General features: G+C 40.3%; 1 protein-coding gene and 1 long non-coding RNA gene across 5 annotated transcripts in view; both read left to right on the top strand.

The window, feature by feature from the left end:
* The window catches only part of LOC115228329 (WD and tetratricopeptide repeats protein 1), a 99660-nt gene extending 81086 nt beyond the window's left edge, over positions 1-18574 (top strand). For all 4 annotated transcript variants that reach the window (XM_036511475.1, XM_036511481.1, XM_029798942.2 and 1 more), the window contains 4 exons: positions 3619-3854; positions 7200-7368; positions 7839-8031; positions 17892-18574. In XM_036511475.1, the coding sequence (XP_036367368.1) occupies positions 3619-3854; positions 7200-7368; positions 7839-8031; positions 17892-18101 (808 nt within the window). In that variant the 3' untranslated portion in view covers positions 18102-18574. The remainder of the gene's footprint in view (positions 1-3618; positions 3855-7199; positions 7369-7838; positions 8032-17891) is intronic.
* A 3222-nt stretch (positions 18575-21796) lies between these two features.
* LOC118767227 lies at positions 21797-22518 on the top strand. Its single transcript, XR_005003133.1, has 2 exons — positions 21797-22071; positions 22460-22518. It is a non-coding gene; the product is annotated as an uncharacterized LOC118767227 (long non-coding RNA).
* Positions 22519-23424: the final 906 nt, after the last annotated feature.

The following is a 23424-nucleotide window of genomic DNA, read 5'->3' as shown; positions in this document are numbered from 1 at the left end:
AGACATATGAGCTGATTGCCTTGTCTTTAGGCCCTCAATCCTTGATGAAGCTGTGACATAAGGTTAGATGAGTTGGATGCCCTTCCTGTTGCTAAGTCTTACCTGCTTGTCAAATAAAGGATCTTAGACAATTTGTTCACGGGGCAAATGACAACAGCATCACTTGTAGTTCAGATATTTTCAGAGAAGCATAAATATAAACACTCACACACACACAAAACAGCCTACTTTCAGTTCCCTTTTTCCAAACCCCACTTGGTCTGTTTACATCTCCATAATTTAAGGATTCAACAAAAGAGACCAGTAGAATAAGTACCAGATTAAAAAAAAAATATAAGTACTGAGGTTGATTTGTTTAACTAAACTTTCTGAGGCAGTCCAGTGAATGAAACAAGTAAGAGATAAAGGTGGCAAGCTGGCAGAGATGTTAGCATGCCGGGCGAAATGCTTAGCAGTATTTTGTCTGCCGTTACATTCTGAGTTCAAATTCTGCCGAGGTCGATTTTGCCTTTCATCCTTTCGGGGTTGATAAATTAAGTACTGGGGTCGATGTAATCGACTTAGTTAGTTAGTTAGTTAGTTAATTTGGCTCAAAAGCAAATAGCAAGGCCATGTAGGGGGACATGGAGTTAAGTACAGGGTGGTGTTCGTGTAAAGAGTTCAGGCCACTTGAGGTCAAGGGAGGCTTTGAACAAAGCGGTCGTCGGCATCTTCACCATCTCGTCTGGCAGCTTGTTCCACGGATCCGCAACCCGGACAGAGAAAGCTCCTCTCCTTCGATTGAGATGAAATCGTCGCAGGTAGAGCTTTTCGGAATGACCCCGCAGCCGACGCTCCGGAGCAGGAGTGAAGAACAGCTCTTTCGAGAGGTTACACTTCCCGCTTATGATGTTGTGGGCGAGAATGAGATCACCACGGTGGCGGCGTTTTTCAAGAGAATAAAGGTCGAGCGTCCTCAGCCTTTCTTCGTAGGACAAATTTTTGAGACCATGAACCATGCGGGTAGCCAGCCTCTGGACTCTTTCGAGATGCTGTATGTCTTTGAGGAGATAAGGAGAAGAGGCTTGAATCCCATACTCCAATATGGGTCTCACCAGCGTGACATAGAGTGGTAGGAATATGGCTGCTGTGAGCATTCCGAATGACCGTCGAATCAAAAACAGAATTCCGCGCGCTTTGTTGGCAGCATGGACGCACTGGGCCGAAGGCGAAAAGGAGGAATCCACCAAGATACCCAGGTCCTTTACCTGATCGGTCCTCTCCAGCAGCAGACGACCCGGCTCGAAATCAAGTTGAGTTGCAGGAGTAGAGCCGACAGGCAGATGACAGCACTTTGACACATTCAGACACAGGTCCCAATCGTTAGACAACTTCCAAATTTGGTGGAGGCATCGACGAAGATCCTCTATACTACCGCAAGGAGCGACCAGTTTGATATCGTCGGCAAATAGAAGGGTGTGTTGCGTGAGGTCGTCGGGCAAGTCATTTATGAAGACTAAGAACAACAAGGGCCCAAGCACTGAACCTTGAGGCACGCCACTGCTCGCACTGGAGACGTCGGACCGCGAACCATTAACTTGAACTTGGAAGGAGCGATCTGAGAGGAAGGCACCAACCCATCGTACAATATCCGGATGAAAACTATATGCTTGAAGCTTGACAAGTAGTAGGCGGTGGTTTACCGAGTCAAAAGCTTTGGCAAAGTCCAATAAAACGATGTCAACAGCATCACTATCATCGAGGATGCGCGTCACCAATTCTTCCATTACTAGTAGGTTGGTCAAGCATGATCTCTTCGGCACGAAGCCGTGTTGGGAATCAGAGATAGAGGCTGTGTTTAGGAGGTGGAGCATCATACTTTTCTTAAGGATGGTTTCGAACATCTTGCTGATTATTGATGTAAGGGAAACCGGTCGGTAGTTAAGCGGGTCTTCGTGGCTCCCTTTCTTGAAAATTGGGCAGATTATCGCTGTTCTCCAGTCTGCAGGTATAACACCCGTCGCCAATGACATATTGAATAGTCGTGTTAAGGGCTCGCAGATGACCGGAGCCAACGCTTTGATAACCCGTGGGTGTATGCCGTCAGGGCCGTGACCCTTGTTGACATCGAGGCCTTGAATAACACGTTTGACTTCGTCCCGCGTGATGACCAATCGAAGCATTAGAAGTACCGATCTATCAAATGGAGGGGGTTCACGACCATCATCTTGTTTGAAAATAGTTGAAAAAGCCTCGGCAAATAATTGACTCTGTTGATAAGGGTCCTCAATCGATACGCCTGTTGAGTCTACCAACGTTGCAATCTGGTTGTTCAAGCGGGAATTCCGCTGGACATTGGCAAAGAAGGTTTTTGGATTGCTACTGGCATTTGCCGCGATTTTGTATTCATAACTGAAGCGTTCTTTCTTTTCAATTTTCACGGCTCGGTCTCGTTGAGTTTTGTACACCTCAAAAGCTGCAGTCGAATCCAGATTTTTGAATTCAGCCCAAGCAATATCTCTGAGTCGACGTTCTCGTTTAACCTTCTTCGTCACCCAGGGCTTGTGTTTCTTCCCCTTGGGAAGCTCAACGGGAACTGCCTGGTCAGTCAAACAGATTACATATGCTTTGAGGATGACCATAGTTCGTCAACTGAGGACAACGTCATCAAGGATCGCCAGTCCAGAAGCGTGGAAGCCTCGGTTAGAATTTCAAGATTAATTGCAGAGAAGACTCTACGTGGCAGCGAAGTAATCGTGGGCGTAGAAAAAGTTGTGTGCATGACGAACTTCAGGACCGCATGATCACTCTTGGCAAGAGGGGCGCACGTAGATACGTCTGACACTGATCTTGGATAGCGGGAGAATACCAGATCTAGCATAGATGGCTGCTGCCCAGACCGATGCCTTGTCGGATATTCAACATGTTGCGATAGAAAACAATCTTCAGCCCCGTCTGTCCTTGTTTGTCCCCTCTATGTTTAGACCCTTGTGGGTAGTAAAGAAATAGGTATTTCGTCTGCCGCTACGTTCTGAGTTCAAATTCCGCTGAGGTCAATTTTGCCTTTCATCCTTTCGGGGTCAATAAATTAAGTACCAGTTACGCACTGGGGTCAATATAATCGACTTAATCCGCTTGTCTGTCCTTGTTTGTCCCCTCCGTGTTTAGCCCCTTGTGGGTAATAAAGAAATAGGTATATCGTCTGCCATTACGTTCTGAGTTCAAATTCTGCCGAGGTCGACTTTGCCTTTCATCCTTTCGGGATCAATAAATTAAGTACCAGTCACATACTGGGGGTCGATGTAATCGACTTAATCCGTTTGTCTGTCCTTGTTTGTCCCCTCTATGCTTAGCCCCTTGTGGGCAATAAAGAAATAAGAAACATTAGCACACCGAGGTCGACTTTACTTTCATCCTTTCTGGGTCAATAAATTAAGTATCAGTTATGCACTGGGGTCGATATAATTGACTTAATCCCTTTGTCTGTCCTCTCTGTGTTTAGTCCCTTGTGGGTAGTAAAGAAATAGATAAAGAAATAGTAAAGAAAGTAAGAGATAAATATGTTATTGCTTTCTTACTTTATTTTTTAATCTTTGTTTCTTCATTTTAATTTTGATTATGTCTTGATCTCTTCGTTAGGGATGGAGATTTGTATGCTGCTTTACGGGACTGTCACAGCGCTCTCCAGTTGGATCTCAATTATTTGAAAGCTCATTTCCGTCTGGCTCGCTGCCTCTATGAATTGTCATGGCCCCAAGAAGCTCATGACTGCTTACAGCAGTTCAAGTCCAAATTTCCAGACTACGCCAGAAACAGTGCCTGTGAGACTCTCGACAGAGACATCAAAGCTGCAATGTTTTCAAAAACTGATCATGGTATGAGTTTTACCTTTTTTTCTAAAAATCTGTCATTCAATGATTTAGTTATGTCATCATATAGGCGCAGGAGTGGCTGTGTGGTAAGTAGCTTGCTAACCAACCACATGGTTCCGGGTTCAGTCCCACTGTGTGGCATCTTGGGCAAGTGTCTTCTGCTATAGCCCCGGGCCAACCAATGCCTTGTGAGTGGATTTGGTAGATGGAAACTGAAAGAAGCCTGTCGTATATATATATATATATGTATGTGTGTTTGTGTGTCTGTGTTTGTCCCCCTATCATTGCTTGACAACCGATGCTGGTGTGTTTACGTCCCCGTCACTTAGCAGTTCGGCAAAAGAGACTGATAGAATAAGTACTGGGCTTACAAAGAATAAGTCCCGGGGTCGATTTGCTCGACTAATAGCGGTGCTCCAGCATGGCCGCAGTCAAATGACTGAAACAAGTAAAAGAGTAAAAGAGAGAATAGTATATCATTTGATTGTAAAATGTGTGTGTATGTGTGTGTGTGCGCGTGTACTCTGGCCGCCAGAATTTTCTGATAAGGATAACATTATTTTACATCACAGATCCCTCCAAAGTCATGTTAATCCATAACCCTTTCAGTATTATTAAGGCTTTGTATTATATACAGTAATCCCTTGCCATATCACGGTTCACCTATCGCAGTTTATTATTTAAACCTTTCGTTACCAACCCGGCTGAAACCGGCCCTAGGTCCGTAGTAAAAATGTCTTGTTTTCACAAGTTCTGAATTAAAATCTTCCACCAAACCTTAGTTACAATTTATGTTCCGAACACTAGCTGAATGATAACTAAGTTATTTTACTAAATTCTTTGTTATATTTAAAATTAATTGAAAGAAACACAGAGCATCTCAACAGAAATATGGTAACGAAAGGGTTAAGCTTACATTGATTCCTCTGAGGTGTTGTTTTGCATTTATAATAAAATAAATATATACATTTTATAAACATAGGTGCAGGAGTGGCTGTGTGGTAAGTAGCTTGCTAACCAACCACATGGTTCCGGGTTCAGTCCCACTGCGTGGCATCTTGGGCAAGTGTCTTCTGCTATAGCCCCGGGCCGACCAATGCCTTGTGAGTGGATTTGGTAGACGGAAACTGAAAGAAGCCTGTCCTATATATGTATATATATGTATGTGTGTGCTTGTGTGTCTGTGTTTGTCCCCCTAGCATTGCTTGACAACCGATGCTGGTGTGTTTACGTCCCCGTCACTTAGCGGTTCGGCAAAAGAGACCGATAGAATAAGTACTGGGCTTACAAAGAATAAGTCCCGGGGTCGATTTGCTCGACTAATAGCGGTGCTCCAGCATGGCCGCAGTCAAATGACTGAAACAAGTAAAAGAGTAAAAGAGAGAATAGTAAAAAAACATACAGTACAGTACTGTTTCTACTTGACAGATTTTTACCTGTTGTGGGGCAGTTTTGGAATGTAACACGATTGTCAAGAGGTTACTGTACATGGTTTTGGCTCCAGTGATTGTTTATCTAAATCAGCTGTAAAATAAGACTTGGTTACATCATTCATGTATTTGTGTTTGTGGCTTCCCATGAGAATACACTCCTTGTGCCTGCTTTTATTTATCTGACTTTCTTTTTATTTATATACACACTTGACAAAAGATTGTTCTTATAGATGACTTCTTATACCACACTTATTTTAGCATTCTATAGCACACTGTATGTGTGTGTGTGGATATATATATATATATATATATATATTTCTTCGAAAATTTGCCAAAAATTATCAATAATTAACAAATTATTAATTATTTATTAATTATTAATTATACATACACACATATACACACACGTCAGCCTCGTCTGGCACCTGTGTCGGTGGCACATAAAAACACCATCCGAGCGTGGCCGTTCGCCAGCCTCGTCTGGCACCTGTGTCGGTGGCACATAAAAACACCATCCGAGCGTGGCCGTTCGCCAGCCTCGTCTGGCACCTGTGTCGGTGGCACATAAAATCACCCACTACACTCTCGGAGTGGTTGGTGTTAGGAAGGGCATCCAGCTGTAGAAACACTGCCAGATCTGACTGGCCTGGTGCAGCCTTTGGGCTCCCCAGACCCCAGTTGAACCGTCCAACCCATGCTAGCATGGAAAGCGGACGTTAAATGATGATGATGATGATGATGATGATAGGTTAATCCAAACGGGAAAACAGAAAAAACAACAACACGTGGAACAATTACAGTATTATTATTATTAGGCGCTCAGGAAAATGGAAGAAGGAGGGTATGACGTTTCGAGCGGAGCTCTTCGTCGGAAACATAGGAGAAAGAAAGATCCCGAGACGGGAGGACAGAGGAAAAAAAAAATTGCAGGTAGTCTTCACGAGGTCACATACTAAAAAGACGGAAGTAGTAAAAAAGGAGGAAAATGTTTTTTAAAAACAGGAGAGCTGAATCAAAGAGGGAATGGTAAAAAAGGTGTGCGAGATGACGAGGGTGTGTGTGTGAGTGTGTGCGTGTGTGTGTATGTGTGTGTATGGTGGACAGTGGCTAGTAGCAGGCAGTAGTAAAATTAAAGGAATGTGTGGGGGTACCCTAGCAAGTCAGAAAGGCAGATCAGAAACAGGGAGGTATGTGTGTGTGCGTGTGTATGTATGTGTGAGAGTGTGCGTGTGTGTATGTGTGTGTGAGGCGCGATAAAAAAACAAAAAATATGTATATGTTAGTGCGTGCAGGGCGAACGGATGACATAGCAAGTCTTGAGTGAGTGGTCAGTGGTAAAAAAAAAGGGAGGAAGGAGGGAAAGGGTGGGGGCTATGTAACATGCCAGTGTGTGTGTTGAGTGGTAGTGTGTGTGTGTTGAGTGGTAGTGTGTGTGCGTCCAGTGTGCGTAGTTGTGTGTATGGCAAGTAAATTTGAAGTGTGTGTAAGTGTAATGTATATATATATGCAAATGTGTGTGTGAGTGGGTGTGTGTATGTGTGTGCGTGTGTGTACAAAGAGGGGGGGGTTAAGGAAAAAAATGCAATATATATATATGTATATATATATGTATATATGTATGTATGTATGTATGTATGTATAATTAATAATTAATAAATAATTAATAATTTGTTAATTATTGATAATTTTTGGCAAATTTTCGAAGAAATGCCAGCATTATTTTTATTTTCTGCTGACAAAAAACTGTACTTGCGCAGTGGATTTGAAAAGTTATAACATATAATCACGAGGCATTTGCTGTATTACCTCATATTTATATGTTAATCTCGGTTATTACATCTGATCAACTTTTTTTACAAGCAGTTGTATTTCAAGCTGTCTCATGGTCTCTATTCATGTAATTTATCTTTTCTAGATGAAGCCGAGTCAGGGAAGAGTGAAAGTGAACTATCCTCTCGCAAAAAGGCTATGGCAATATCTGAACAGGAGAAAATATGGCGAAGAGATGCTTATGATTATGAGATGAGGTTCTGTGGACACTGTAATACAACCACTGATATTAAAGAAGCTAATTTTTTCGGAAGGTAAGTTGTATGAAATCTTACAAATGGTCATAGAGTATTTTCTGTAGCTTTTGCAGACCTTCCTAGTGGAGGTTGCAGAAAAGCCAAAAATTGTTATTGTTGTAGTGGTTTACCTTTCAGGAGAGAATTTTTAAAAATTCTATTCACTGTGTGTGTGTATTTCAAAAGCCATTCACTGATGCTCCAGCCTTCTGCTTACAGGTGTGCTGTCTCTTATATTTTGCTTTTCTACCACTACAGTAATTGTCAGCACGTAAAATCACCCACTACACTCTCGGAGTGGTTGGTGTTAGGAAGGGCATCCAGCTGTAGAAACTCTGCTCGATCAGATTGAATTCCTTCCTTGCTCATTTCTTGGCAGTGTTGATATTGAATTATAGCAATTATTTTTGTATATTATCACATGTTTATATATTCTCACTGAGATTTCTTTGGTATTAGGACTGAAAACAATTAATTTTCTTTTCCAGTAATGGTCAATACATTGTTGCTGGATCCGACGATGGTTCATTTTTTATTTGGGAGAAAAGTACAACCAACATCGTACGGGTGCTACATGGAGATGAGTCAATTGTTAACTGTTTACAGCCACACCCTACTTACTGCCTTTTGGCCACCAGTGGTATAGACCCTGTGGTACGTCTCTGGAGTCCAAGAGCTGAGGTAAGTAACACTCTTTACCAGCAAAATTTGGCTATTATAACTGTGTGCGGACAGGACGGTGCTGAATGCATTTTTGCCAAAGGACAAGAAGCCGAACAGACACAATCCCAAACGGACATGAACGGACACAATAATAAAAAAATTAAAGTATTCCTACCTACATAGTTTACTGACCATTTTAGTAGGTCAAATGGTCATATTATAGGAATAAAATGTTTATCATATATTTTGATTTTCGTATGTCTTTTCGGCATCTTATCTGTTCAGCATCTTGTCCGTTCGGTATCCCATCCATGTAGCGTTATAAATTATCCTTGATTAAGATGAAAAGAACGAAATTTATTTGTTGGTTTTAGTCATTGGACTGCGACTGTGATGGGGCATCATCATGGCTGAAATCCATTAAACCAATAAAATTCTGCTTTAAAAGGATCATACTGGCCCCAATGCTTATTTAAGTGTGGTGCTTAATTTCAATGATGTACATCTTATTCAGTAGCTAAGTTACTTTTTTGATAATAGCCCAGGTTTTCAACTGGTGGTATTATGTCAGACACATAAGCAGATTCTCTCTCTCTCTCTCTCTCACACATGCACACACACATTTTTTTGTAGAAAGACCCATAAGAGCTAAGAGACAAGTTGGGAAAGACTTGAGGAAATGTGGGTAGCAGAGAAAATATGAACTGGCCAGAAAAGAAGTTAGCTGTAATGCATATTTACCAGAGAGAGATGCAAAAAGAAAGCAGTTTGCTTGTGTTCTGTGATCTGAGGATCAGAGGCCATAAGTGTTTTGGATTGCTGGGTGGTGTATTAGAGAGAATTAAGGTGTAGTTGGAAAGATGTTTGTGTAGAATGATGACACACGTCTCTTATTTATTTCTTTATTGCCCACAGGGGGCTAAACAGAGAGGGGACAAACAAGGACAGACAAAGGGATTAAGTCGATTACATTGACCCCAGTGCATAAGGGGTACTTATTTAATCAAGGCGAACTGGCAGAAACGTTAGCATGCCGGGCGAAATGCGTGGCCGTATTTCGTCTGCCATTACGTTCTGAGTTCAAATTCCGCCGAGGTCGACTTTGCCTTTCATCCCTTCGGGGTCGATAAAATAAGTACCAGTTACGCACTGGGGTCGATGTAATCGGCTTAATCCGTTTGTCTGTCCTTGTTTGTCCTCTCTGTGATTAGCCCCTTGTGGCTAGTAAAGAAATAGGTACTTATTTAATCGACCCTGAAAGGATGAAAGGCAAAGTCAACCTCGGCGGAATTTGAACTCAAAACATAACGGCAGACAAAATACTGCTAAGCGTTTCGCCCGGCGTGCTAACGTTTCTGCCAGCTTGCTGCCTTCACACACATCTTTTATTGACACTGAAAAGAAAGAGATGTGGTCTACAAGAAGCTGTTGAGTGTGAAGAGTGCATGAGTGAGTGAATGAGTAAGAGTGTGTTTGTGTGTGTGTGTGTGCATGCATGCACACACATGTGAGCATGTGTGTGCATACTCTTTACTCTTTTACTTGTTTCAGTCATTTGACTGCGGCCATGCTGGAGCACCGCCTTTAATCGAGCAACTCGACCCCAGGACTTATTCTTTTGTAAGCCCAGTACTTATTCTATCGGTCTCTTTTGCCGAACCGCTAAGTGATGGGGACATAAACACACCAGCATCGGTTGTCAAGCAATGCTAGGGGGACAAACATAGACACACAAATACACACACACACATACATATACATATATATATACATTTATATGACAGGCTTCTTTCAGTTTCCGTCTACCAAATCCACTCACAAGGCTTTGGTCAGCCTGAGGCTATAGCAGAAGACACTTGCCCAAGGTGCCACGCAGTGGGACTGAACCCGGAACCATGTGGTTGGTAAACAAGCTACTTACCACACAGCCACTCCTACATGCGTGCTTTACTCAGAAGGACTAGCCATTCATGTTGACAGCAGTACAGTAAATGGAGTGATTAAAGGATATGAAGTCGTTAAAGCAGCAAGTTTATGAATAATAGTTGTTGAGATAAATGAAGTAGAGCACAGACTCTCCGGGAGAGTCAATCAGGTGATACAGGAAGATGTCATAGACAATCACTGCCAAAGTAGTATTATTAGAAACTGCTACAAAGGCCAGTGATGTGCACTAAAGAAAGGCTACTACAGAAGTATCAAGTTGTTGAACCAGGTTTTGAAAATTTCAGAAAGAGTTAGGCGCAGGAGTGGCTGTGTGGTAAGTAGCTTGCTAACCAACCACATGGTTCCGGGTTCAGTCCCACTGCGTGGCATCTTGGGCAAGTGTCTTCTACTATAGCCCCGGGCCGACCAATGCCTTGTGAGTGGATTTGGTAGACGGAAACTGAAAGAAGCCTGTCGTATATATGTATATATATATATATATGTATGTGTGTGTGTATATGTTTGTGTGTCTGTGTTTGTCCCCCTAGCATTGCTTGACAACCGATGCTGGTGTGTTTACGTCCCCGTCACCTAGCGGTTCAGCAAAAGAGACCGATAGAATAAGTACTGGGCTTACAAAGAATAAGTCCTGGGGTCGATTTGATCGACTAAAGGCGGTGCTCCAGCATGGCCGCAGTCAAATGACTGAAACAAGTAAAAGAGTAAAGAGTTATTGCAAAATTCATTACAGACATTAGTCTGAATGAAATGCAATTTGGTTTTCTGCCTGGAAGAACTTCTGTTGATGACATGTTCTCATGCTGGAGAAGCAATTAACTAGAAGTATTCTCCTATACTTAGCCTTTATTGGCCTGGAAAAGGCCTTTGATAGGATCCTTTGCCCTGCGATTTGGCGGTTGCTTAGAGGTAGAGGGCTTGTGAGGGTTTTACTAGCCATGTATGGAAGTACAATCAGCAAGGTGAGAATCAGAAATTGATTAATTCAATAGTAAATTTGGCTTGCAGGTAAGAGTCCATGAAAGCATAGCTCTTAACCTCCTCCTGTCTGTCATATTCCTCTAAGTCGTAACAGACAAGTTTTAAGACTAGCAGTTCATAACTCCTGTATGCCAATGACTTAGTTTTTGTAGAAAAATCTGTAGAAGATTTGGATAAGGAATTCGAGACATGAGAGCAAAGTATGGAATTGAAAGACTTTAAAGTAAACTTAGGAAAGACAAAAATGTTTGTAAATGGAAACAAAAGACAACCAGAACTCAGCTACTGTCAAGAAAATATTTGTGCTTGTGTGCAGAATGTGCAGAAAAGATTTAGTAGGAATCTGTGCAGTGTACTCAATGTAAAGAATGTTTGCACAAGAGGTGTAGTAGAGATATAGGCGAATGAATGGAGAACTTTGTATGCAGCAGATATACTGGGGAAATAAGCATGTTAAGTATGCAAATGTCCAGATCTCTTTGAAGTAGTTAAAAATTTCTGTTACCTAGGTGACTTAATTTGTAGTAGAGTTGAGCGTTTCAAAAGTACAGTAGCCAGAAAACATTCAGGGAACTATTAGCTCTGCTGGTTACAAAGGGTTTCTAAAGACAGATTGTATGATGCTTGGGTATGAAGTGTGATGTTGCACGAGAGAAGACATGGGTCCTGAATGCAGAGGATTTCGAAAGACGAGAAAAATAAAGTGAGCTTGTTCTGCTGGATGTGTAATGGTAGTGTGCATAAATGATGGAGTACAAATGAGCTGAGAGAAAAACTGGAAAAAAAAAGAGGTGCCATGTGATGCACAAGCATTGGTAGGGATATGTGGTGTATAAGAAGGATGACAACTGTATAAGAGAAGTACAGAGCACTGAAAGGTGATAGAAGAGGGTGACCTAGTGAGACATGAGATGAAGCAATGATTGGGTAACACACAGTGCTGCAGAAGAAGACTTACTAACATAGTGAAACATGTTCAAATGAAGATGGGGCCAGGCTATATATATATATACACATATATATATATATGTATATATATGTATTTATATATTATATATATGTATATGTATATATATATATATATATATATGTATATATATATATGTATATGTATATATATATATATATATATATGTATATATATATATATATATATATATATATATATATGTATTATATGTATATAATATGTATATATATTATATATATATATGTATATGTATATATATGTATATGTATATATGTATATGTGTATATATATATATATATGTATATATATATAGTAGCAGCGAGGAGTGGCTGTGTGGTAAGTAGCTTGCTAACCAACCACATGGTTCCGGGTTCAGTCCCACTGCGTGGCATCTTGGGCAAGTGTCTTCTGCTATAGCCCCAGGCCGACCAATGCTTGTGAGGATTTGGTAGACGGAAACTGAAAGAAGCCTGTCGTATATATGTATATATATATATGTATGTGTGTGTATTTGTGTGTCTGTGTTTGTTTCCCTAGCATTGCTTGATAACCGATGCTGGTGTGTTTACGTCCCCGTCACTTAGCGGTTCGGCAAAAAGAGACCGATAGAATAAGTACTGGTCTTACAAAAAGAATAAGTCCCGGGGTCGAGTTGCTCGACTAAAGGCGGTGCTCCAGCATGGCCGCAGTCAAATGACTGAAACAAGTAAAAGAGTAAAATAAGAGTATATTTATATATATATATATATATATATATCATCATCATCATCGTTTAACGTCCGCTTTCCATGCTAGCATGGGTTGGACGATTGACTGAGGGCTGGTGAACCAGATGGCTGCACCAGGCTTCAATCTTGATCTGGCAGAGTTTCTACAGCTGGATGCCCTTCCTAATGCGTGTAGTGGGTGCTTTTTACATGCCACTGGTACACGGCCAGTCAGACAGTACTGGCAACGTCCTCGCTCGAATCTTTTACATATGCCACCGGTACAGGTGCCAGTAAGGCGATGCTGGTAACGATCACGCTTGAATGGTGTCTTTTACGTGCCACCGGCACGAAGGCCAGATAGCCGCTCCAGCAATGATCACGCTCGGATGGTGCTCTTAATACCTTACTAGCACAGGGCTCGAGTGCCAGTAAGGCGACGCTGGTAACAATCACACTCGAATGGTGCCTTTTTATGTGCCACTGGCACGGAAGTCAGTTAGCCGCTCTGTCAATGATCACATTCGTATGGTGCTCTTTGCACCCTGCTAGCACGGACGCCAGTCATCGAATTTGATTTTGATTTTGATTTTGATTTCACTTGCCTCAACAGGTCTTCGCAAGCAGAGTTTTAGTGTCCAAAGAAGGAAAAGGTACGCATAAGTGGGCTGGTTACGCCCCTGGCATAGGCCACGAGATTATAGTCTCATTTGGCTTGCCGGGTCTTCTCACGCACGGCATATTTCCAAAAGTCCCGGTCACTAGTCATTTCCTTGGTGAGGCCTAAAGTTCGAAGGTCGTGCTTCACCACTTCATCCCAGGTCTTCCTGGGTCTACCTCCTTCACAGGTTCCCTCAACCGCTAGGTTGAGGGAACCTGTGAACCTGCACTTTTTCACACAATTGTCCTCATCCATTCTTGCCACATGACCATACCAGCACAGTCGTCTCTCTTGCACACCACAACTGATGCTTCTTAAGTACAACATTTCTCTCAAGGTACTTTACACTATGTCGAATATGCACATTGACATTACACATCCATCGATCATACTGGCTTCATTCCTTGCGAGCTTACGTATCTCCTCAGCAGTCACGACCCATGTTTCACTGCCATGTAGCATGGCTGTTCGTACACATGCGTCATACAGTCTACCTTTTACTCCGAGTGAGAGGCTCTTTGTCACCAGCAGAGGTAAGAGCTCTCTGAACTTTGCCCAGGCTATTCTTATTCTAGCAGCTACACTTTCAGCGCACCCTCCTCCGCTACTGATTTGGTCACCTAGGTAACGGAAGCTATCAACTACTTCTAGTTTTCCTCCCTAGAATGTGGCGGAAGTTGTTCTCTGTGCATTTTCAGTGTTTATTGCTCCCAAGCATCTGCCACATATAAAAACTATCTTCCCCATTAGCCTTCCTTTGATATTACTGCACCTCTTATGTGTCCATAGCTTGCACTGGGTATACCTTATATATATATGTAAGTTAGGAGAGAGAGAGAGAGAGACTTTATAATCTGTTAGACTATAAGTGAAATCAGTGTGTTCTGTGTGTGTTCTGTGTGTGTGTGTGTGTGCGTGTAGTGGAGTTTGTTGTATATCTATAGTATGGATGTGCTGATGTTTGTTTTACATATGTATGCATGTGGTAATGGTGTGTTTCATATGGATGAATGTGTGTGCTGTATGTTCCTTTTCTGTTGTGTATTTCAACAGTAATATAAGCAAAGTGTTAAAGAAAATCTCCAATGTTTGTTAGTGGAGACAGTGACAGCACATGTTGTTGGATTTTGTCATCTAGATTTTCTTTACGTAAAAAGCACCATCCGATCGTGGCCGTTTGCCAGCCTCGTCTGACACCTGTGCCAGTGGCACGTAAAAAGCACCCACTACACTCATGGAGTGGTTGGCGTTAGGAAGGACATCCAGCCATAGAAACATTGCCAGATCAGACTGGGCCTGGTGCAGCCTTCTGGCTTCCCAGACCCCAGTTGAACCGTCCAACCCATGCCAGCATGGAAAGCAGACGCTAAACGACGATGATGATGATGATATATATATATATATATGAACATTTTGCCCTTTTTGAACTTGCTAAGTCTGTTTCTGCTGCCCTTCTTGTCTATTTAATACCTTCTCATCTCTCTACTGTCTACTCCCCTACTTCATGGCACCATACCATCTGTATAATGAAGAAATACATTAGAACTATCTAAACTCAATCCCCACCCTACAGTCACTCTTCCTCCTATCACAGTGTATGACTAACAAAGGTGTGCATTGGATCAGTTCACTATCTCCCTCTCCATACTCTCTTTTTTCTCACTCTCACTCCTGTTCTACCACCACTCTCTCTTCTATTCTGTTGATCATGCTGCCCTGAACAAACAGACTATGTAGAGCAGTAAAGATCTATTGACTTGTGCAGTACAAGGCAACCTCACTAGTGCCGGTGCTGTGATAAAATGCATCCAGTACTCTCTATATAAAGTCATTGGCAAGAGAGGAGAGAAAACAGTCAGGTGGACTCTTTAATCTTGTCTTGTTGAGGCCATAACAGTCTCTCTTCTATTTTGCCATGATAAAATGCACCCAGTGTACCCTATAAAGTGCTTGTATCAAGAAGGACATCTAGCTGGAGAATACATGCAAAAATAAAACATATGATTGAAATATGGTCTCTCGAATATAAGTAGAAGGATGGTAATTGACAGAAGGAATTAGAACTGACATGGACTAACAGCTGTCCAACCTATGCCAAAAAGGAAGGCAGATGTAAAACAATGAGGATATTTATATATGCACTAAACTTCTGGAGTTTCTGTCTACCAGTCATTTATCTGCAGGCGCATATATTTGTGCTGTGTTAGAATGAACCACACATCCACAGAACTCATGAAACTATATTTTTTGTTGTAAATTACCCTTTATGTAATTTATTACATTATCATCATTTAATGTTTGCTTTTTCTATGCTTTCATGGGTCAGGCAGAATTTGTTGGGGCAGATTTTCTTTTTGCCATAATTAAAATGTTTTACATACCTTCTAAGACACCATTTTATTACACATATGTGAGTGAGAACACTTTGAGATATTTTTGGTATCTAACATATGTCAGATACTGCGAGCGCTGCTTCTGATTGGTCAATCCATGGTGATGACCCGAGGTCACGGTGACAGCGCTGCTTCTGATTGGTCAATCCATGGTGATGACCCGAAGTCACGGTGATGGCACTACTTTTGTCATTCATAAGTTACAGCTAAACGTGAAGAATTTAGTTATTGGGTTAATAAAATATGGTCGTTTATTCGTGTGTAATAAATAAAATACCAAACTCATTCCCTATGGATACCGTATTTATTACAACGAATGGCTTGTAAACGTATCTAACGAGCGAAAGTGAGTTAGATACGTTTACAAGCCACGAGTTGTAATAAATACGGTATCCATAGGGAATGAGTTTGGTATTCTCTATATACTACTCTACTGCTATCATATGAAATGGAATGCTTAAACAGTTGTACAGAAGTTACTATTGTGAGAGGCTGATATGACCTTGGTAATATATTAATAGCCAAACATACTATTAACATGCCAAGTTTAGCAGTAGGACAGCTACAAGTTGTTTGGTGAAAAATAATACATTTATTAGAATATAACAGAAGGCAACTGCAAAGTATTCATCAATTGAAATAATGTAACTGGAAATCTACTGAGAAGAAATGCCATTCAATTTCAATTGATAAGCACTTTGTGTCTTCTGGTATATTCTAATACATGTATAATTTTCATCTTCCTCTCTCAAATATTCCCTATTTAGTGGGAGTTTTTCCCTTTTCCTCTGCCCTGCAAGTTACTCAGCAACCTCTCAAGGGCTGGTAGCATGGAAAAAGCACCCAGTATACTCTGTAAAGTAGTTGACATTAGGAAGGGCATCCAGCTATAGAAACCATGCTAAAGCTGACTTTGTAGACCAATGTAGCCCTGCAGCTCACAAGATCCTTTTAAACTGTTCACTCCATGCCAACATAGAAAGTGGACATTAAACGAGGATGCTGATGGTAAGACAGTGAGCTGGCAGAATTCCTAGTACATCAGATAAAATGCTTAGTGGCATTTTCCCTAGCCCTATGCATTCTGAGCTCAAATCCTGCAAAGATTGACTTTACCTTTCAAGGTCAAAAAATAAGTACTAGTTGAGCACTGAGGTCAATGTAACTGACTTACCCCTTCCCCTAAAATTACTGGCCTTATACTTGGTGGTATTGGTAGAGTGCAACTGCATACTGCCATATAATATGAACTGTTTCAAAAATCTGTTTTTAAAGCATAAAAATCTGAAGATTTATGATGGTCCAACTGAAAAAAATATGCATAAAATTAATTTTTCTTTCTCTTATTCTCCAAATTTAGAAGAGATTCTAAAGATACTCACTCAGGCATATAAATATTTTACTGCAAGTACCGTAAATCCTCAAGTATAGTCCACCCTTGAGTATGATATGCAGGGGATTTTTAGGGGGCTGTACCTCTGAAAAACCCAAATATTGTGTATAATACACACCCCTTCTCTAACTTGAGTCAAGGAGGTCTATATAATGTCCTTGGTTTGTAAAAATGTATACGATAACGTCCTTTATTATTATTGTATATATAACAATGCAAACGTGTAGCTTTTTTGTGCATTTTGTTTGCAGAAAATAAAGAAATAACAGTAATGTTTAATAAATGTTGCTTACTGCAAGTTACGGATGATTCTTTTATGACTTCATTGCTTTCAGGTTTAGCTTAAGGTATTTTCGCACCCGACATCACAAAATGCGTGTGAATAAGCATTGCTGGACAAAAAATTGCTTAGAAAATAATTTTCATTTTTAACCTCGTATATAGTACGCACTAGGGATTTTGACCTTTAAATTTTGGGGGGAAAATGTGGATTATACTCGAGGATTTACGGTACTGGTTTGACTATGTAGTTAAGATGTTTGCAACTGCATGGCTTTAATTCAATCACACTTTGTGGTACCTTGGACAAGTGTCCTTTACCATAGTTTTGGACCATTGCCTTGTGAGAAAACTTGGTAGTTAGAAACTGTGTGTCTGTGTGGATATTTTCATTGTTCTGCACAGAGCTATGGTTGGTAATGGTTTTTGACATTTCCACACACAATTTGTCGATAATAAATATTTGCCTGCTAGCATACGGATGGGGAATGAACAAAATGTTTCTAATATTTAGAGAGGTAGTTAATTCTTCTCCTTTTCACCTTTCCAGGATGGGACAAAGAATGAGCGAGAAATTGATAACTCAGATGATGCAGCATTAGCCAACCAAAGAAGAATGAATGCAGACCCATTGGAAGTGATGCTGATGAATATGGGATACCGGATCACTGGAGTATTAGATATGGATGATGAAGATCAGGAGAGTGGACCGTCTACAGATAGCCGAAGTGAGCAACATTTGCAATGTCGGCCTAGTTAGGTTATATTGGACTTACGGATTAGTTTTAACTGAAAGCAGTCCTGCTTTCATTCACCATGGCCAACTTAACTTTTTGCAATGAAAACACAGTTATTAAAATGGTTGTAAAGGAGATATAGCAGAGTTTTTCCCCTTGTTCATCCTAATCGGTTTTTTTTAACCAACCAATTCCATTCCCTTTTTTTATTTTTATTTTACTGTTTCTTTACCTTAAACCTACATTATTTTGTGTGATTTCTTTTTCGTTATTTTTTTTCTAATTTCACATAAAATTTATTTCCTTTGCATTTAATTTTATTTATTTTTTTTCACCTGTTATTGTCAACATCACACCTTTTTTTTATATTCTTTTTTTTTTTTTTTTATTAGTTTATGATCGTTTTGCACATGTTTACCACCTGGAATCAACGTGCATTTAGCATCTAACAGGTGTTTTAACTTAGGTGAATAAAAAGATTATGCTGGAGAAAGTATTAGGGTGTTTTTTTGTTTTTCCAATCAAAAATGCAAAAGAAAAAAAGTCAACTATTTGAAACTCTGCATTGAACAGAGGGATGTTTTTCTATGCTGTTTGTAATAATAATAATAATTATGATAATGATATCAATAAACCCACTTGAAATAGGGCTCCGTTATCACCATACAAATTAAGAACCTTTCTTGTCTATTTTTAAACACCATTTGGAATTTAGTCTTGCATATCATACTGGACTTCCTTTTTATTAATTTGGCTTGGTTAACTTAAAAGATGCAAATTACTGTTTTGTTTACAAAAAAAAAAATAAATAAATTATTGATGATATAATAAAAAGAATGGAGAATTGTAGCAATTTGTTAGAACATTTTTCTTTTATTTGTGGCAGGTGCCATGGTGAGGTGATAAATTTTCGGCAAATCGAAGCCACAGCCTGGTTTCAATTCCTACCCAGAACCATTTCATTTCTGACACTAATGCCTTTGGGGAAGGCATGAAGATCACAAATCCCATGTCATTTTGTTAAGTCTGAGGCATGCATCATGTCTGCTGAAAGAAAGATTTACATCCTATGAAATATTAGTGATGGAGCTGTTATGAAGTGGTATTCTTTCATCTCAGTGTTTCTACAAACTTTTCTTTCATAATTGGACTTGTGATATTTGAGCAAGAATTTTTTCTTATGTAGTTTATTTTTAACCCTTTAGCATTCGGATTATTCTGTCAAATGTAATGCTTATTTATTCACATTGTTTTGAATTAATCATGGATTATCTTGTAGTTTCGAGACTTTGATAATGTGATTATTTTTACAATAACATTATAGTAGTGTATGTGTGAGAGGCTGCATCTGGCCAGTTTGAACTTAAAACAAGTAGAATGTGTAGGCCAGATATGAATGGTTTAAATGCTCAACGGTTAAATCAAGGTTTATGTTTCAGATAGAAGAGTTGAAATAGTTGAGCTGATCTATTGTATTAGTGGCATTAAAAAATAAAACCATGATTTTTCTTTGAAAATATCAGTAAAAAAAGAAAAGGGTTTTCTCTTTTTAAAAGAAGCCATTTATAAACAAGTTTCATTTTATTATTTCTTATTAGTTACTTAGTAACAGAAGGGCAGTACCCATGAGCTTCACATATTCTGGCAAGATTGGTGCTTTTGATGCTTAATTTGAACATAGGCGCAGGAGTGGCTGTGTGGTAAGTAGCTTGCTAACCAACCACATGGTTCAGGGTTCAGTCCCACTACGTGGCATCTTGGGCAAGTGTCTTCTGCTATAGCCCCGGGCCGACCAATGCCTTGTGAGTGGATTTGGTAGACGGAAACTGAAAGAAGCCTGTCGTATATATGTATAAATATATATATGTGTGTGTGTCTGTGTTTGTCCCCCTCGCATTGCTTGACAACCGATGCTGGTGTGTTTACGTCCCCGTCACTTAGCAGTTTGGCAAAAGAGACCAATAGAATAAGTACTTGGCTTACAAAAAGAATAAGTCCCGGGGTCGATTTGCTCGACTAAAGGCGGTGCTCCAGCATGGCCGCAGTCAAATGACTGAAACAAGTAAAAGAGTATGTCAGTTAACATCTGCTGGGAGAGAAAGATCAAGCGGGGTGCCTTTTAGGAATGAAGGTTAGGTAAAATGTAATGGAAGAAGGAGAGAGAGAGAGAGCAAGGGGTATCGAGTGATCCAGGGTAGATGTATTCAGTAAAGTAGAATCATTTCTGATATTGGTTGAATAGGCAGAGGGAATCTTTACAAACCACAATCAGCTTGATCTTTTGGTTGCAGACAATATGTTTGTTCTCCAGCAGCCATATTCTAACGAGGGCCTTGAATTTCTTGGCATTTTCAAATGACAAGAGCAGGCCTGATCTTTCAGGTTGCTGTTTGGCAGGCCAGCTCCTATTCAAACCGTCCAACCCATGCCAGCATGGAAAACAAACATTAAATGATGACAATGATATTGATTGTTAGAAGAGAATGCAAGGCTTAGAATTTCTAGTGTGTTTGAGTGATTTTAATTTTGTTGTTTATCAAGTACATATATGATACAAGATTGCTTTCTTGCCATAAGTAGGGGATATTATTTGGAGTTTTTTTAAAAGAGATTAGACTGACTTCCATTAAAGAATGTTTTCAAGGTTTCTGTTGAAGGCAGCAGCTCATATCTAGCATAAATTATCTAAATTGCAATGGAAAGAGGCCTTTGTATGTGTGCTTGGAAAGTTAATGAGTTAAGTGTGGTTCCATCTGCATAGGAGATGAAGTAAGAAGTGACAGAGAAAGCATTTATGGCAGGGAGTGTAAAAGACATAACTGACCCTGGGGTACATCAGAATTTTTAGTGTCAGTAATCTCTTGAGAACACACAATCTATCCAAGGTATGAGAGATGAAATTTGAAGTTCCTACATGTAAAGAGACTCCAGACCATTCATTGACTGGAAAAATCAGTGTTGTACTTGTAGTCTAAAAGCCAGTAGCTTACTCTTTACTCTTACTTGTTTCAGTCATTTGACTGCGGCCATGCTGGAGCACCGCCTTTAATCGAGCAACTCGACCCCGGGACTTATTCTTTTGTAAGCCCAGTACTTATTCTATCGGTCTCTTTTGCTGAACCGCTAAGTAACGGGGACATAAACACACCAGCATCGGTTGTCAAGCAATGCTAGGGGGACAAACACAGACACACAAACACACACGCATATATATGTATACATATATATGACGGGCTTCTTTCAGTTTCTGTCTACCAAATCCACTCACAAGGCATTGGTTGGCCCGAGGCTATAGTAGAAGACACTTGCCCAAGGTGCCATGCAGTGGGACTGAACCCGGAACCACGTGGTTGGTAAGCAAGCTACTTACCACAGAGCCACTCCTGTCAAGCAATGCTAGGGGAACAAACACATACACGCATATATATATATACATATATACGACGGGCTTCTTTCAGTTTCCGTCTACCAAATCCACTCACAAGGCTTTGGTCGGCCTGAGGCTATAGTGGAAGACACTTGCCCAAGGTGCCACGCAGTGGGACTGAACCCAGAACCATGTGGTTGGTAAACAAGCTACTTACCACACAGCCACTCCTGCGCCTATATTTATAGATTAATTATTTCTTTTTTTTTTTGCATGGTGATCCTTGAGGTTAAAATAATGGCAATTTGTCTCTTTAAATCTTCTGGTGACACAGCCACTCCTGCACTTAAGTTGAAATTTCGCACATTATAAATATAGATGAATATTTCTTAATGTCAAAAGCAACAGCATTCTTCTCAGTGAAGTTCTTTTGTTTAGTCTGGAGTTGAAAGCAAGATGGGTCGCAGATGTGGCTTCATCAACACAAATGTTATTTACTCCCATATTAGTCCTAGAGTGGTTTTGACTGCTACACAATTAGTGGCCTTACAAATCTTTACAATTGTTTACTTTCATCAAAGGGGAGTTGCAATTTTGATGCAAAATTAGGTAAAATGTCCAAATAGGTGCAGGAGTGGCTGTGTGGTAAGTAGCTTGATTACCAACCACATGGTTCCGAGTTCGTTCCCACTGCGTGACACCTTGGGCAAGTGTCTTCTACTATAGCCTCGGGCCAACCAAAGCCTTGTGAGTGGATTTGGTAGACGGAAACTGAAAGAAGCCCGTCGTATATATATATATATGTATGTGTGTTTGTCCCCCTAGCATTGCTTGACAACCGATGCTGTGTGTTTATGTCCCTGTCACTTAGCGGTTCGGCAAAAGAGACCGATAGAATAAGTACTGGGCTTACAAAGAATAAGTCCTGGGGTCGATTTGCTAGATTAAAGGTGGTGCTCCGGCATGGCCGCAGTCAGATGACTGAAACAAGTAAAAGAGTAAAGAGAGAGATAGGTTGACAAAAGCCTTGTGCTGCTTTGGGTCAAGGTGGTATGAAGTGGCAACAGAAAGAACAAATGAATCAGTACCAATGAGCAATATATTGCTTAAGCAAAGTTCTTTTCTTTTGGGGTGTGGAGCACTCTTTGGTCTTGAAACAAAATATTCATTGTAAAAGAACTTAGAATACTTCCAAAATGAGGAACTTCCCAAAGGTCATCAAAAATCATATTTAGTGTTTATACATGTTTCGTTTTGTGTTATATATGACTAGACTGTTTTAAAAATTAATTTTCAGGTCCTCATAACACACTATTTTGTTGTTAGTGAAAAACATATTGAGGTGGCAAGAGGATAAAGCTGATGTCAGAATATGAGAGCATAGAGAGTATAGAAGTAGTATTAACCTAAAAGTGGAGCTGAAAGTAATGCAGAAAAGATTAGCAGGATTATTCCTTTTTTTTCCTATGTTGGCTTTATTAGTGAAGCTTTCATGTATCCATAATTTTTCTATCTCTATCAGCTTATAAAGAAAACAAGCAGTAAAAAAGAGATTGTTTCTCTCACTACTGAAGTTAAATCAAATGTAATTCAATTGCTTAAATGGTTCTGGTTGCTGTGCAGGTGGCAAGTAAAAAAAACACCATTTGAGCGAGGCCTTTGTCAGTACCGCCTGACTTGCCCTCGTGTCGGTGGCACGTAAAAGCACCCACTACACTCTCGGAGTGGGTGGCACTAGGAAGAGCATCCAGCTGTAGAAAGTCTGCCAGATCAAGATAGGAGCCTGGTGCAGCCATCTGGTTCGCCAGTCCTCAGTCAAATCGTCCAACCCATGCTAGCATGGAAAGCGGACGTTAAATGATGACGATGACGATATAGTATATTTCAACAGAAATGTGGTGACAAAAGGGTTAAATCATTATTTTACCACCTGTTTGTCAAAGTTGGTAGGTCAGACAGATTTACTATACAAGATATTA

Source organism: Octopus sinensis, linkage group LG2 (genome assembly GCF_006345805.1).
Source record: "Octopus sinensis linkage group LG2, ASM634580v1, whole genome shotgun sequence".
NCBI lineage: Eukaryota > Metazoa > Mollusca > Cephalopoda > Octopoda > Octopodidae > Octopus > Octopus sinensis.
The sequence above is the reverse complement of the archived record's forward strand: the minus strand, read 5'-3'. Positions and strand labels throughout refer to the sequence as shown.